This window comes from Oryx dammah, unplaced genomic scaffold, assembly GCF_014754425.2.
Source record: "Oryx dammah isolate SB20612 unplaced genomic scaffold, SCBI_Odam_1.1 HiC_scaffold_2, whole genome shotgun sequence".
NCBI classification, from domain to species: Eukaryota; Metazoa; Chordata; class Mammalia; order Artiodactyla; family Bovidae; genus Oryx; species Oryx dammah.
The window spans coordinates 45,525,400-45,542,693 of NW_024070186.1; the positions used below are offsets into that span (position 1 = coordinate 45,525,400).

The 17,294-nt window shown below is 38.5% G+C and overlaps 1 protein-coding gene across 1 annotated transcript in view; it reads left to right on the forward strand.

Moving 5' to 3' along the window:
- LOC120881539 (vomeronasal type-2 receptor 1-like) overlaps window positions 1–16,202 on the forward strand; it is a 30,519-nt gene extending 14,317 nt beyond the window's left edge. The window contains 4 exon segments of the mRNA XM_040265275.1: window positions 3,077–3,092; window positions 3,095–3,333; window positions 13,280–13,401; window positions 15,212–16,202. Coding sequence (XP_040121209.1) covers window positions 3,077–3,092; window positions 3,095–3,333; window positions 13,280–13,401; window positions 15,212–16,202 — 1,368 coding nt within the window.
- Window positions 16,203–17,294: the final 1,092 nt, after the last annotated feature.

Here is a 17,294-nt window from a genome sequence, read left to right on the forward strand (position 1 = left end):
ATTCATGACTACTGGAAAAACTAAGATGGACCTTTATTGGCAAAGTAATGTCTCTGCTTTTGAATATGCTATCTAGGTTGGTCATAACTTTTCTTCCAAGGAGTAAGCATCTTCTAATATCATGGCTGCAGTCACTGTCTGCAGTGATTTTGCAGCCCAAAAAATTAAAGTCAGCCACTGTTTCCACTGTTTCCCCATCTATTTGCCATGAAGTGATCTTAGTTTTCTGAATGTTGAGCTTTAAGCCAACTTTTTCACTCTCTTCTTTCACTTTGATCAAGAGGCTCTTTAGTTCTTCACTTTCTGCCATAAGTGTGGTGTTATCTGCATATCTGAAGTTATTGATATTTCTCTCAGCAATCTTTTTTTTTAATTTTTATTTTTACTTTATTTTACTTTACAATACTGTATTGGTTTTGCCATACATTGACTTGAATCCACCACGGGTGTACATGCGTTCCCAAACACGAACCCCTCCTCCCACCTCCCTCCCCATTCTTGATTCTAGTTTATGCTTCATCCAGTCCAGTATTTCTCATGATGTACTCTGCATATAAGTTAAATAAGCAGGGTGATAATATACAACCTTGATGTACTCCTTTCCCAATTCGGAACCAGTCTGTTGTTCCACGTCCAGTTCTAACTGTTGCTTCTTGACCTGCATACAGATTTCTCAGGATGCAGGTCAGGTGGTCTGATATTCCCATCTCTTGAAGAATTTTCCACATTCCAAAGAATTTTCCTATTCCAAAGGCTTTGGCATAGTCAATAAAGCAGAGGTAGATGTTTCTCTGGAACTCTCTTGCTTTTCCGATGATCCAACAGATGTTGGCAATTTGATCTCTGGTTCCTCTGCCTTTTCTAAATTCAGCTTGAACATCTGGAAGTTCAAGTTTCACATAATGTTTAAGCCTGGCTTGGAGAAAATTGAGCATTACTTTACTAGTGTGTGCTGCTGTTGCTAAGTCACTTCAGTCATGTCTGACCCTATGCGACCCCATAGACAGCAGCCCACCAGGGTCCCTCGTCCCTGGGATTCTCCAGGCAAGAACACTGGAGTGGGTTGCCATTTCCGTCTCCAATGCATGAAACTGAAAAGTGAAAGTGAAGTTGCTCAGTTGTGTCCAACTCTTAGCGACACCATGGACTGCAGCCTACCAGGCTCCTCCATCCATGGGATTTTCCAGGCAAGAGTACTGGAGTGGGTTGCCATTGCCTTTTCTGTTACTAGTGTGTGAGATGAGTGTACTTGTGCAGTATTTTGAACATTATTTGGCATTGTCTTTCTTTGGGATTGGAATGAAACCTGACCTTTTCCAGTCCTGTGGTCACTGCTGAGTTTTCCAAATTTGCTGGCATATTGAGTGCAGCACTTTCATAGCATCATCTTTTAGGATTTGAAATAGCTCAACTGGAATTCTGTCACCTCCACTAGCTTTGTTTGTAGTGATGCTTCCTAAGGCCCACTTGACTTCACATTCCAGGATGTCTGGCTCTAGGTGAGCGATCACACCATTGTGGTTATCTGGGTCATGAAGATCTTTTTTGTATAGTTCTGTGTATTTTTGCCACCTCTTCTTAATATTCTTCTGCTTCTGTTAGTCCCATACAATTTCTGTCCTTTATTGAGCCCATCTTTGCATGAAATGTTCCCTTGGTATCTTTAATTTTCTTGAAGAGATCTCTAGTCTTTCCCATTCTACTGTTTTCCTCTATTTCTTTGCATTAATCACTGAAGAAGGCTTACTTATCTCTCCTTGCTATTCTGTGGAACTCTGCATTCAAATGGGTGTATCTTTCCTTTTCTCCTTTGCCTTTTGCTTCTCTTCTTTTCATCACTATTTGTAAGGTCTCCTCAGACAACCATTTTGCCTTTTTGCAACTTTTTTTCTTGGGAGACATATTGATCCTTGCCTCCTGGACAATGTTACGAACCTCTGTCCGTAGTTCTTCAAGCACTCTGTCTATCAGATCTCATCCCTTGAATCTATTTGTCACTTCCTTTGTATAATTGTAGGAGATTTGATTTAGGTCATACCTGAATGGTCTAGTGGTTTTCCCTAAGATTAGGACAAAGCATAAAGAGAAAAATAGGAACAATCTGTCACTTTGAAAGAATTGGTCATCATGGAGCTATGTAATTTTAGGAGGTCTTATTGGAGGTGATGCAGTAACGTGGGATGGCAACGGGATGGGATGGGCAGAGTGTGACATATCTTCTTAACTGCATAGTTGCTGAGGTTGAGGGGAAGGTATGTATGTATGAAATGTATATGAGTGTCAGAAAGTCATGGCACTGGCTACTCTACGTTCATTCTTAAATTCTCACTGATGGAAAAGTCACACAAGGACCACTGGCAAAAATAGAAAGATACCTCATTTATCTAGGCAAGTGGCTATAAAATGAGGGCTTCTAGTAAGTGTGTTGGACAATAAGACTTAAACTCGAGATTGAAGTGAAGCTTCCTACCATCTTTCTCAATCTAAGTCTTGGGAATTACATACCCAGAAATCTTGTCAGAGAGAAAGCAGGAAAGAGAAGAAGAGAAAAAGAGGGAAACCAGTGATGATGGAGAGAGAGAGAAAGAGAGAGAACAAAGGGAGGGAGGGGGTGGAGGGAAGAAGGGAGGGAGAGGGAAATGCACCTGCCAAGCAGACTGTGAGCCTGCTTATTCCATCATCTGTACGGATGAGGAGTTAGATCAGAGAAAGAGCCTGGATGACTTGAATCACACACCTAGTCTCAAGAAAACATAGATGAAAGGGCTGAAGACCTTCCTTTCAGTGGTGTGACCCCGAGTTGGAAAAGTAGCCCATTGGATGTCATCACCTTAATAATTAGTCCCCCAACTTCCTTGGGGCGAGGTGGGAAAAGGGGCCCAAAACGCTCCCTCTAACAGTCCCCACCCTGCTTGAAACAAGGAGAGGAGCAAAAGTCCTTTTATCTTTGAAAGGGTGTGAGAATAAAGAGAGAACTGTTAAGTTCCCTCCTTTTCCAATACAAATACTAAGAGATGATTTAATTTACGGTTTGGCTATTACTTTCTAGTAACTGCATGAACACTTTCAATCCTAGGTGGGCTATGCCCCTACCAGCTTCTTAGTGACAAATACCAGTTTCCATCTTATCTTCACGCAGTGGCCAGTGATAAGATCCAGTCGGAGGCCATGGTACAACTTATCCAACATTTTGGTTGGGTCTGGATAGGCACCATAGCAGCTGATGATGATTACGGAAAATATGGAATAGAAATTTTAAAGGAACAAATGAAGAGTGTCAACCTCTGTGTTGCATTTTCTGAAACCATTCCCAAAATCCATTCTTCCTTGTTTGTTTTAATGAACAGAATAGTTTTCATAAATACTGGTCATAAAATGTTTTTAAATTTACATTTGTCTAATTTCTTTCCTCATAATTACATTTAGGTTACACATTTTTGGCAAGACTACTGCAAAAGTGATACATATCCTTTTTTATGTCTCATATAGGATGCCACTGTATCTCATTAATGACAAATTAATATCATTATATATCCTGTTGCTCAAAATTTCCCAGGTTTGACAATTGGGAGTCACTTTGAGTTGGCTCCTATTTCTTTTAAGCAAGTCACTGTAATTTCTGATTAATTTACTTTCTGGAACACTAAGATATTGCAGGTTCATCTTGTATTTCTCTACCCAGTCTTGTAGTAGCCATTTCTCCTGAGTCCTATTTACATTTAGAATGGAATTAGAAATCAAGATCTGAGTAAGAACTAAGTTGTTCATAGTACTGGGGGAAATTGTGGTAAATTCAAAATGAGAAATTAACTTATGCTAAAGGTTAAGTTATAGAAATTAAGTTATGCTATATGTTATGCTATTTTTCATCTTAAATTCTCTGAGTACTTCTTTCTTAAAATAAAATGGATCCTTTTACATGGTAAACAATATCTCTTCATTATTTGATGATTTCAATATTACAATTTAAATTTTCTCAAAAAGCAACAAATATGTGTTAGGATTGCAGAGAAAAAAGCTTTTAGGACAGGTCAAAGGACCATATAGTGTCAGGGTGAATGTTGATGGTTTAGTCCATGAACACATTCCCTGAATAATATAAGTTAAATCAGAAAGGCAAGACTTCACAGTAGAGAAAGTTAATGGGCACATTTAAGAAAGTTTTATAAACACATCACAAAGTAAAAAATTGTGATTGATTTAAAACCAAAATGATACCTTTTACTCTTGTAGTTTATTTGACATTTCTAAATTCTCTTGCGTGCCTGGTGGTAGGGAACTCTGTCCTGCCATCCAACGAGGATAAACAGGTAGAATTATAGAAAGATTGTAAGGTGGCAGCCTTTGAAAATTTCCTTGCTTAACTCTTCTGAAGACTGGAAAAGAAAAACGAGTCTCTCCTCAATGGACCAGGCAAAAATGTCACCCTGTTGCGAACTCTGATGTAGTTGTCATGTTGATTGAGAACAGCATATAGTAAAAGAGGGAGAGATGAAAGGGCAAGTGTATGGTGACTATTGTAATACTTTCCTTGGTGTGGCCTTCTCTGGTGGCTCAGCTGATAAAGAATCCGCCTACAATGCAGAAGACCTGGGTTTGATCCCTGGGTTGGGAAGATCCCCTGGAGAAGGGAATGGCTACCCACTCCAGTATTCTGGCCTGGAGAATTCCATGGACTGTATAATTCATGGGGTTGCAAAGAGTCGGACATGACTGAGTGACTTTCACTACACTCCCTTGGTATGCTGACTTACTAAAACCTTTCAGCTATATTACCTTAATTCCTATGACAGAGGTAGGGCAGGAATGATTTCCCTTCTTCTGTGGACTGGAAAACTAATGCTTAGTTAGGATATACGACTTATCCAAGCTTATGTCATTTGACAGAGCCAGAAAATGACTCCAAATCATCATATACCGTAATTCAGTCTCTTTCGGTTATATTGCGTGTCTTTCTGGTTTGTGGAGAGTAGGGATTGGATTGAGTCCTCTGGTTGGAAAACTTAAGTCCAGCATGCTGTACTGACAAAAACCACGGGCACAGGATATATCTCAGCTCAGACTGATTACCTTCATACTACAGGACACATGCTCTTACCCCAGCTAAGGTTGCTGGTAGGAAGCAAGAGTACTAGAGGTATTATTTTGATAGGGGCTCCTGTTCATGTCTATGAAATCATTCTGTAGGTGTACACTCCTCTCCATCTACTTTTGTACTCTCGGCAATGGCTTCTTTGGCACAGCCTTGTCTCATATATTATTCCCTTGACTTAGAATCTCCTTGATCCCAGTGTTTGTCAGGCAAATTGCTACTAATTTTTTAAAACCCAGATCACAGGGCCACTTCCTGGGAAACCACCTTAAATTTTTCTAAGGCAATTAGTTAGCCACTCCCTCATCTATGTCCTGATATAAAGGGAAGGGAATGGTAGTATCAGGGGAGACTGGTACCTATCAGTGAAAAAATCTAAGAGGGAATAGTCTCTCTTCCCTAGGAATGTAAGTATTAGGAAATATGAGACATCACTTTACCTTGGTATCGATTAGTACTGGCCAATAGAAATTTAAAACCCACACAGGTAATTTAAAAAATTTTAGTAACCAAATTAAAAAATAAAAAGGAACAGATGAAATTAAACATAATATATCTTATTTAATCCCAAATAATATTTTAACCTTTGGTCATGATCATGGTAACATAATATAAAAATAATTTCTTGAAATTAGTAATGAGAGAAGTTACATTTCTTTGACCTAACTTTTTGCAGCCCAGTTTGTATTTTAGACTTATAGCCCATTCTGATTTGGCCAGCCTCTTTTCAGGTTTAAATTGTCCCATGTGGCTAGAAGCTGTTGTATTAGACAGCAAAGGTATAGAGAAGGAAAAAATTCAGTCCCATGAATTAGATATGAGTTTTAAGATTATTTTCTTTATAAAGCCTGTTTTCTAAGCAATAAAAGTTTTACAAATTGTTTTCTTTTTTTCCCCCTCTGTTGTTCCTTCCCTAATATCAGAAACCTAGAATTGACTATTCTATGATTTTGTTCTTTTTCCTCAAGTATTCCAAAATATTTGACTTCCTTTGTCCCTCTTGCTTTCATTCATTTTGTCTCTGATAATTTTTGTTTTTTTTCTTTACCTCATCCTTATTCTCTTTATTATTTTCCTGCCTTTATTCAGTGCTCCTTATTAACATTTTATTCAAATATGTATTTTTTGAACACCTTGTGACTTTCATCTTAATGTCTGAAATAGTTTTGGCTCTTCTTTAGTTTCTTTTCTGAGATAAGTGAACCTTTTTCATTTCTTCCATTCTCAAATCCACTTATGTTTTAAATTTTCAAATATCTGATTTGAGATATTTTTTACACATCTCCAAGTGTTTTTCTGAGAATATTTAATTGAAGTGCTAAGGTATTTATTTAAACTATCACAGTATTCTTCTGCTTAACGGTTGTGTCTGTGTTTTAGAGGGGAATTTTAATTTGCTGGAATATTTATTTTATTGAAGTATAGTTGATTTAAAATGTGTTAATTTCTACTGTACAATAAAGTAACTCAGTTTTATATATAAATACTTTTCTTTTCCATTATTGTTTCTCACAGGAGATTGAATATAGTTCCTGTGCTATAAAGTAGAACCCTGTTTTTTATCCATTCTATATATAATAGTTTGCATCTGTTAATCCCAAACTCCCAATCTTTCCCTCCTCCCCCACCCCCCATGGCAGTCACAAATCTGTTCTCTATATCTGTCTGTTTCATAGATATGTTCATTTGTGCCATATTTTAGATTCCACATGTAAGTGATATCATACAGTGGTATTTGTCTTTCTCTTTCTGCAATGAACATTGAGATGAATGTATCTTATTGAATTATGATTTTCTCCAGGTATACGCCCAGGATTGGGATTGCAGGATCATATGGTAGCTCTATTTTTAGCTTTCTTAAAGTTTTTATTGGAATGTAGTTAATTTACAATGTTCTGTTAGTTTCAGGCATATAGCAAAGGGAATCAGTTATACAACTTTCTCTCTTTTAGATTCTTTTCCCATATAGGTCATTACAGAGTACTGAGTAGAGTTATTTGTGCTATACAGTAGGTCCTTATTAGTTATCTATTTTATATATAGTAGTGTGTACATGTCTATTCCAATCTCCCAATTTATTCCACCCTCCCCTTACCCCCACTGGTAATCATAAATCTGTTTTTTACATTGGTGACTCTACTTCTATTTTGTAAATAAGTTCATTTGTACCCTTTTTTTAAAAAAATTCTATATGTAAGCAATATAATATGATATTTACCTTTCTGTGTCTAACTTACTTCACTCAGTGTGACAATCTCTAGGTCCATTCATATTGCTGCAAATGACATTATTTTTTAATGACTGAGTAATATTCCATTTTGAGTATCTACACATACACACCATATTTTCTTTAACCATTCCTCTGTTGATGGACATTTATGTTGCTTCTATGTCCTGGCTATTTTAAATAGTGCTGCAATGAACACTGGGGTGCCTGTATCTTTTCAAATTATGGTTTTCTCTGGATATATACCCAGGAGTGGGATTGCTAGGTCATACGGTAGCTCTATTTTTTAGTTCTTTAGGAACTAAAGAACTGTTCTCCATTAGAGGCTGCAATTTACATTCCCACCAACAGTGTAGGAGGGTTCCCTTCTCTCCACATCCTCTTCTGCTATAATGTTTTGGTTTTCATTTTCTGCTTTCTTCCTAGAGTAAATGAATATGGAGGCACAATTACATTTTTGGTTTATTTTTTGGATAAGGATGATGGGTTTGAGTGGCTCACAAATCTCTATTTCAAGACTGTCTTCTTTTGTTAGTAGAGTGAAGAGCAGTTTATTTAAGGAATGACTTTTTTTGTGGAAGGGGAAGGCTTAACGTGTCTTTTGATTTTATGGCTCACTTTTGTTTCTACAGAGTTCTTAGTTTTCCTTTCTTACTTTTTATTCTTCCTGTCACATTGCAGAAAAGGTACTTCTCCCTCTGTATCCCTTCTGGTCCCACCACAGTGGTGAAACCATCCTTCTGAGTTCCACCTTCAAGACCTTGCCCTATAACCTGACATTTTATTTCTAGGAATGATTTTGTCTACTCTCTATTAACCTTAGTTTGTCTTCTCCCTCTTACTTTTTTCTGCACAGTTTTCCCAGAAATCCCTCATTTTCCATACATCTAGGGATGAAGAGGGCGCTCTAGAGGTGTGCTTGCTGGAATTTAATTACATTGAAATTCGTAGCATTTTTAGGCTCTTTATGAAGCTGCAGTTGTGAGTCATGTGTGGTTTTATTTACATTAAAAAAAAAATCTGTATGGTCTTTTGCAGAGACTGTGGAGAGAGTCATAATTTAGCAGTTACCATTACCCAAATGGTAGGCTGACAGAGGAACCTGGCAGGCTCCAGTCTATGGGGTCGCAAAGGGTTGTACGTGACTGAGTGACTAACACATTAATAATTATAAAATTTTTAATCCCTCCACCTCCTATAGCAACAGGAGGGCTTTGATATGCAGAACTGCAGCTCTGAACATTTTAAAAGAGAAGCTTTAAAAAGAGAGACTGGGTCCCCTGGTTACATAATGTAAAGATAATACCTGGAGAAGCCCTGGGGGAAGTTCACGGGAAACCTCATCACTTACCAAACAGCTGAACTTTTTACCCTGAGTGAAATGTTAGTTGCAGGACTGTAGGTCTTTTGATATTCTAGTTTACTGTTTACCTGTAGTGTTACAGTAAAATAATAGGGTGGCGGAAGGGCATTGGCAATTTAATCTTCCATGTGAATCTGCTGGAGGAACCAGCAGGAGTGAGAGAGTTGTAAGTGGGTATCACGACAGCCAGCGTTTTTTTATTTGTGGCTGCAAGACTATTTTCGGGGGAGGTTGTCTTTCTACATCTTGTTTCTTGTTCATGTATGTCCTCTCTTCTTGTATGGCCCTTTTGGCCTGAGATCTGAGGTCCCTAAATAGTCTTCTGAATCATACTGGGAAAGGATATAGAAATGTGACAAGAAAATTAAGATTTCTGGTCTCCTGTGCTATGCCAGATATAGGGGGCATCTTTTCTCTCTCTCTCTCTCTCTCCCTTTTTTTTTTTTTTTTTTGGTCCTTGGTTTTCCATGAGTATCAGTAAACATACACAGACTCATATATACTCATACATATATACATACATACTACTTCCCCTCTTACTTAGCCTGGCCTTAAGCAGCTCTTGAATACATGGTTACTATTAGTCACTCAGCCGCGTCTGACTCTGCCACCCCATGGACTGTAGCCTGCCAGGCTCCTGTGTCCATGGAATTCTCCAGCAAGAATACTGGAGTGGGTAGCCATTCCCTTCTCCAGGAGTTCTTCCCAATCCAGGGATCCAGCCTAAGTTTCCTGCATTGCAGGCAGACTCTTGTGTCTGAGCCACCAGTGAAGCCCTTGAATACATTATGGCAGGATAAAAGTAAAAACAGTGTTTGCCACTGTAGGGCCATAGCTCTTCTGCATTTTATGTCTTTGAATTAGAGCTTCTCTGTCCAATACAGGTATCCCTAGCCACATGTGGCTTTTAAAATTAAAATTAACTGCAATTAAATAAAATTAAAATTTTAGTTTCTTAGCACATTAACTACATGCCAAGTGCTACAAGCTACTATATTGGACAATACAATATATAACACTCCATCATTGCAGAAAGACAGAGTTGCTCTAGATCTAGAGAATAAACCACCTTCTGTGGCCCAGAACTCTCTCCCTGAATGGGGCCTAAGACTGTTCCCTTTTGTATTCCTGATGCTAGTTGTAGAGCAGGTACTCAAGATAATGTTTTGCATGAAAAAAGAGATGTTGCTGCTTGTATATACAAAGTTCATAAAATGTTTGTCCTACTAAAAACTGATGGAAAAGGAGTGAAGTGTACTAGTAGATTTCTATTTAACAACATTTCATTAGAGCATAGTAATTTGATTTTTCTTATCTTTATTAGAGTTATATATATTAATACATTTTATTTATTTCTTCTCCCTGGCTGCATAATGCAGCTTGTGGGATTTTACTTCCCCAACCAGGGACTGAACCTGCACCATCTGCAGTGAAAGCACAAAGTCCTAACCAGTAGGCTGTTAGGAAATTCCCAAGGTTATACTTGTATAATGAAATTGGTTCAAATGTAATTCAATACAAATTTACTAAGCATCTACTATGAGTCTGCCTCTGGTTAAGCACTACAAAAGGACCAAAAGACTACTGCCCTCACAACACTTACAATCAAATCATTAATTAACTGAACAGATATTTATTGAGCACAATATTATATCTGCTACACACTGTTCTAAGAGCTGGGGATGTATCAGTGTACAAAACAGAACAAATTCCTACTTAATGGGACTAACATTTCAGTGGGAAGAAAGAAGCAACATATAAGATAAATAAGTAAGTGATATAGTATTTTAATGGGTGATAATGTTAAGGAGAGAAAAACAGTAGGGATTATGGTAAAGTGCTGAGGGGGAAGTGTAATTTCACAGAGTGTGATCAGGGAAGCCCTCACTGGGGTGACATTTGAACAAAGACTGAGAAGAAAGTGAATCCATGCCTCAAATCTAGGGGGAAAGCATTCCATACAAAAGAGAGTGACTCACTTCCATGCATTGGAGAAGGAAATGGCAACCCACTCCAGTGTTCTTGCCTGGAGAATCCCAGGGATGGGGAGTCTGGTGGGCTGCTGTCTATGGGGTCGCTCAGAGTCGGACACGACTGAAGCGACTTAGCAGCAGCAGCAGCAGCAAACCCTGAGTTAGGGGTGTCTTTGGCATTTTAGAAGAATAGGAAAGGGTTCAGTGTGGCTGGAAAGAGAGAGGGTAGTGGAAGAGGAGGTGAGAGGAGTGAAAGAGGAGGTGAGAGGGGTGAAAGAGTGTCAGGTCACATAGTGCCTTGGGGGCTGTTGAAGGACTTTGGCTTTTACTCTAAGTGAAATGGTGAGCCATGGAGAGTTTTGACAGAGTAGAGTTATGATCCCGCTTAGAATTTAAAGAATTATTCTATCTGCCATGTTTCAATTAGACCAGAGGGGACAAGAGTAGGATCCACTGGATTTGCTGATGAAATGACCTTGAAAATCTCCTGCATCAACAATTAATAGATGGTGTAGGCATGATTTAACTCATGATAATAAACTGAGTCTGGAAGTTGGTGAGCAGGTGGGCCTGAGTGAAGATTCATGTGGGCAAGTAGTAGAAAATATGGTTGGAGATGACGGTTGAGACTGGTGGTGTCCATGACAGAAATGGGGAATTGGGGAGGAGGAATTGGGTAAATGGGGATAGCTTTGGACATGTTGAATTTGAGGTGAAGATGGAATTTCAAAGTAGGGACATGTTGGAAGTTTAGGATATGGAATTAGAGGTTAGGTGGGAAAAGCTAGTGTTAGAGTCAAGATTTGGGAGTTCATGTGCAGAGGTGCTGGTTGAAGAGAAGAGAACGAATGAGCTGCTTTATACTGAAAGATAAGAAGAGCAAGAACCAAAGCCAAAAGAATGCCAACAGTGATGAGGTAGGCAGAGGAAGTAGAACCAACAAAATAAATAAAGAGGACCCAATGGAAGCCAAAAGGGCCTGCATTTCAGGGAGAGGTTGATCAAGAGTGCCAGATTAGTGAGGTGAGTGGGTTGGAAGTGAGATCATGAGGTTGAGAAGGGAAACGATACTCAGAAAAAGGGAACAAAAAGTCGTCAACTTATTGTGATGATTTTCAAAGAAAGATATAGAGAGAGCTCTTTTTGGTGACTCAGACTGTAAAGAGCCTGCCTGCAATGTGGGAGCCCCAGATTCGATCCCTAGGTTGGGAAGATGCCCTGGAGAAGGAAATGGCAACCCACTCCAGTGTTCTTGCCTGGAGAATTCCATGGATGGAGGAGCCTGGTGGGCTATGGTCCATGGGGTCACAAAGAGTCAGACACGACTGAGAGACTAACACTAACATTTTTTAGAACATTGGATCAGGAGAGAGGAAATACAGTCATTCTGTGATCGCGCACACATATGCACACACACACACACACACACACAACTTATAAGAAACCAATCTATTATGTTTAAAAATACATATTTAAATAATCTTCTATACTGTAACTGAGCTCAGAGATTTCTGATATTTTCCATTGTTATCTAACTCAGATTTATCTTGCAAAACTCAACATAGGAAAATTCTGATTTCCAAAATGAATCTTTTCACTTTCCAAAATGAATCTTTGCTTAATGGAAAAATACATCTTATCTCCTTTTTAAATGGGAAGCTCATCATTTACATTAAGATATAAATTTACAAACGCTGCATTTATAATGGACTTCAATGAACACAATCATGTACAATGTACTATGTTTATAACCTAATTTTCTAAACTCTTTTTTACGAGAAAATATCCCAGTGCTGTGCCTTGTCCATTTTTCCTTTTTGCCGTGGAATTTTCCTCATGGAGTAGGTCTTTCATTTTTATTTTGTGCTGACTGAATGATACTCAGGCTACGTTGGGATGACCTTGCTGAGAAGTCTTTCTCAGGCACTCAGGATGATTCTTGGCGTCTCCTCTCAAGCAGAAAGAAGCTTGACAAATTGTCCTCTCCTCAGAACCCCATGGACATGGAGCTTGGTCTGAGTCTTCAAAGTTAGAAAGAGTTAGGTTTAGCTTTGCTAATTTCTAGAAGCAACCACTGGACTTTTCTAGAAGCCTAATTCTAGAAGCAACTTCAGGATTATTAGCAAAATTTCTCTAGGCTTTCCAGATCATTATTCTCTTTGTTATTCTTTTTTAAAACATTTTATTTATTTTTAAAATTATTTATTTATTCATTTCTGTGCAGACTTTCTCTAGTTGCAGCGAGCAGGGGCTACTCTTTGTTGCGATGTGCAGGCTTCTCCTTGTGGTGGCTTCTCCTGTAGCAGAGCACAGGCTCCAGGCGAGCAGGCTTTGGTAGTTTCAGCTCACAGACTCTAGAGCTCAGGTTCAGTAGTTGTGCATGGGCTTAGTTGCTCTGTGGCATGTGGAATCCTCCCAGACCAGGAATTGAACCCTTGTTTCCTACACTGGCAAGTGGATTCTTATCCACTGTGTCACCAGGGAAATTCTGTCTTTTTTTCTTGCCCAGTTATCCTAGTTTTTCCAAGAAATCACAAAATGTCCACAGAAATCCAGGTGGAAACTTTCATAGCTTGGCAAGTGGTAGAGACAAAGTGCTTGGTTAATGTATTTGTCTTTGCTAGCTTCCCCATTCAGTGTGTACTGATGTGTGTCAGCCTGGGACCCGGAAGGGGATTCATCAAGGGGAACCAATATGCTGCTTTGACTGCAACCCGTATGCTGATGGATATGTGTCACGGGAACCAGCTAGAGATGATCATTTTTCACTGACATTAAAATGCAAGTAGATTAAATATATTTTGGCAAAGAGGGCCTTGGGAACCTTCTTTATAAAGAGATGTGAACAACTTATCACAAAAATTATGATCCATCAAATTGGATGTTCTGTGCAGTGTGAAGAAAAAATACAACATTGGGTTTTAGTTCTAAAGCTGCTGCAGTTGGAAAGAAGACCTGAATCCAAGAATTTCAGACAAGAAAGTTTTTAAAATGAGATGTTAAATATGAATGCATGGATTCATGCATTCATGAATCCTTAAAATAATTTTATAATAATTTTAATTCATTCATGAATACTTAAAATTTTTCAATTTCTGAAGTAGATTAAACATTAGTTATAGAAAAATAGTGAATAAGTAGTAATAAGTAAATTATAGTTCTATGTTTTGCAGACTTATCTCTAATTTAGAAATAAGAGATCTAAAAGTACATCCCTAAAGGCAATTGGCTTAAGACCATAATTACTCAAAGTTTGTAGGACAGATGAATTCTGTAGCTATTGCTCTATGAATTGTTCATCACAACCTGCTGAATTTCTGTTCTTGGCCAGAATTTTATTTGGGCTTGGTAGGCTTAGCCTTATGAAGCATGTTGTAGCAGGTTTATTTTTATTGCTACCTTCTGTTAAAAATAAAACAAATTGAACTTATTGTTTGCCAAAAGTTCCTCAATAGCAATTTATTTAAAAGAGAAATTTTAAAATGGAAAATTTTTCCCAAATGGAAAAGAAAACACGTTATTTGAGCAACTCAGGGGATTCCATGTACCCCAGACTCTGCAGAGCTGTGTCAAGAGAAATCCAGTCTAGCCGTCAGAAGGGATTGAGAGGAAATTCCAGTCTTCACCTACATCTTTCAGAGAATGGTGAAAAGATACATTTCCTAATCCACCACAGATTCACCTCAACTTTTTCTTATGCAGCAATATTCTCCTTTGGCTTCCCAGGTGGCTCAGTGGTAAAGAACTCATCTGTCAGTGCAGGAGACATGGGTTCAATCCCCAGGTTGGGAAGATCCCCTGGAGAAGGAAATGGCAACCAATTTCAGTATTCTTGCCTGGGAAATCCCACAGACAGAGGAGGCTGGCAGGCTACAGTCCATGGGGCTGCAAAAAGAGTTAGACACAACTAAAATGACTAAACAATATTCTTCTTTAGAGCCTCTGCTCAGCTAAATGCCCCCCAAGTGTTTTCAACCTTAGTATTGTTGCTATTTTGATTTCCTTTCTTCTAGTTCCCAACCTTTCTCTAACTATTGTCTCAAATCTGCATCTGGAGGGTGAGGAGGGGAAGGCTGAGTGAGCAAAGACAAATTGTCTTCAGTAGGTGAGGAAGATGTTGAATGGAAGGCTGAAAACACCCATGTTTTATAATAATCAACTGTACCCCTGTCACAAACCTCCTTTTACCTTAATAGCTTTAATGTTCTCACATATTTGTGAATTGTTCTTTGGTTTGTGAGGGGATACACCACCCTTCTCAATTAGATAATTAGAGGAGAAAGAAGGAGGCATCTTACTTAAAAAGATTCATGCAGAAACAGCTGAAATCAAGGAGGGAGACTGAATTTCCAAAATTGAAATGAATTCTCAATCTTTACTATTAGCTGCATACTCTAAGACCATTTTATCACTGCTTTTTTTTTTTTTAAGATATATATATTCTCTATAAAAAATCTCAGTGAGTCCTGTATGAGGCCTTTGGTTCTTCTGGGCAATTCACAGCTGATGGGGACAACTGGATTTCTTTGCAGTCAGTCCTCTGTTCTTTGTTCATTAGGTCAAAGGGAGTGTGATCAATGTGGTGAAGACTACTGGTCCAATGCACAAAAGAGTGAGTGTGTGCTGAAAGAAGTGGAATTCCTTGCTTATGATGAGGCCCTGGGATTCATGCTTGTCATTCTCTCCATCTTTGGGGCACTTGTGGTCTTGGCAGTCACAACTGTGTATGTGATACACAGATATACTCCGCTGGTGATGGCTAATGGCCAGGAGTTGAGCTTTCTTATTCAGGTTTCTCTTGTCATCACACTGCTGTCTTCCATGCTCTTCACTGGCAATCCCTACAACTGGTCTTACATGGCCCATCAGATCACTCTGGTGCTGGGGTTTTCTCTCTGCCTGCCTTGCATTCTTGGTAAGACTATTTCACTGTTTTCTTCCTACAGAATTTCCAAATCCAAAACTCCACTTATATCCATCCACCCTCTTTATTGGAAAATCATTGTGCTAACCTCTGTTCTAGTTGGAATTGGCATATGTATAGCCTATTTAGTATTGAACCCCCCAAGGGTGTACAAGAACATGGAACCTCAAAATATAAAGATTATTCTGGAATGTAATGAAGGTTCTGTAGAATTTTTGTGCTCTATATTTGGGATGGATATCTTCTTGTCCTTACTGTGCTTTTTCACAGCCTTTGTGGCACGCCAGTTGCCACAGGATAATTACTATGAAGGAAAATGCATCACCTTTGGAATGCTGGTCTTTTTTGTCATCTGGATCTCTTTTGTCCCTGCTTACTTGAGCACCAAAGGCAAGTTTAAAGTAGCTGTGGAAATATTTGCAATCTTGGCATCCAGCTATGATTTATTGGGTTGTATATTTGCTCCCAAGTGCTTCATTATTTTGCTGAGGCCAAAGAGGAACATGGATGAAATTGTTGGCGGAAGTGTCCCTGCTCTCCATAAGAGCATCCAGCTGACTTCAGCCTCCTCTGTGAGAAGCGAAGTCGACAATACTGCGGTGTCAACTGTTCTGGATGACTAGAGCCATGGGTTGCGCGTGTCGCTCAGAGTGGCAATGGTGACATGGCTCAACATTCCCCTTTCAGGTGGCTCCCATAGCAGCCACCTAATGCTCTGGGTAACTCTGAGGATTTGGCTTCTGGTAGTGTAATCAAAGCATGGCTTATGAAATCTCATACTATTTGACAAGAATTAGAATAACTGTTATTATGGAAATGTAACCACTTCATTAAAATATTTCATAATACTTTGGCATAAGGAGTATATATAGAGAATATAATAGGCACAAGTAACCTAACATGGTAGAAGGAAATATTTGGGACTTGAATATGTTTTTTTCATCAAGGACTTCTGATCTAGAAATTTACGTTAGACTAAATCACCATGTGGGGACCCAAAGAGACATTATTCTATATCCTGTTAATGCCTCTATGAAATAGATAGCTTTGCACTCACTGAGGTAAGAATTATATATAGCTCATAAACTTTCCCTTGGAGTAGAGCATTGGTAAGAGAATTTATGTTTCAAAGGACTCTGTGGCATACAGAGAATATTGAAGGAATTGAGATGTGAACAAAACTCAGCTCCTTCTTGAATTCATAATGGGAATCGACAAGTTTCTTCCAGAGAGAAGGCAACCTACTCTAGACTTTCCTGGATAATATGCAGTAAAGTATTTGAGTTTCAAAACAGTCTTCTTAAAAAAAAAAAAAAGGAGGGAACTAAGTGTCAGCAAAGCAATCAATAAGTTGATTATGTAGTGAATACCTGGATGGCAGAAAAGCAAATGTTTACCTAGAGCAGGTATTAGAATGAAAGATTTTTTAGGATAAATTAAGTGATAGATATTTGCCCTCTGATTATCTGGAGTTAACTGGAATATTATAAAAATGTAAAAATATTTTCAACCTTCTTTCAGATATGAACTTTTATAAGGACCTATATATATATATATATATATATATTTATGTGCATGTGAATTGTATATAGAAAAACAGAATTTGTAGAAATGCTGATATACCAAATACCCATGTGCATCCTTAACCTAGAGTAACCAAGAGGATCAGAGAGAGCTCTCTTTTCAAGAGAAGTTAAAAATACTTGTGAATATCA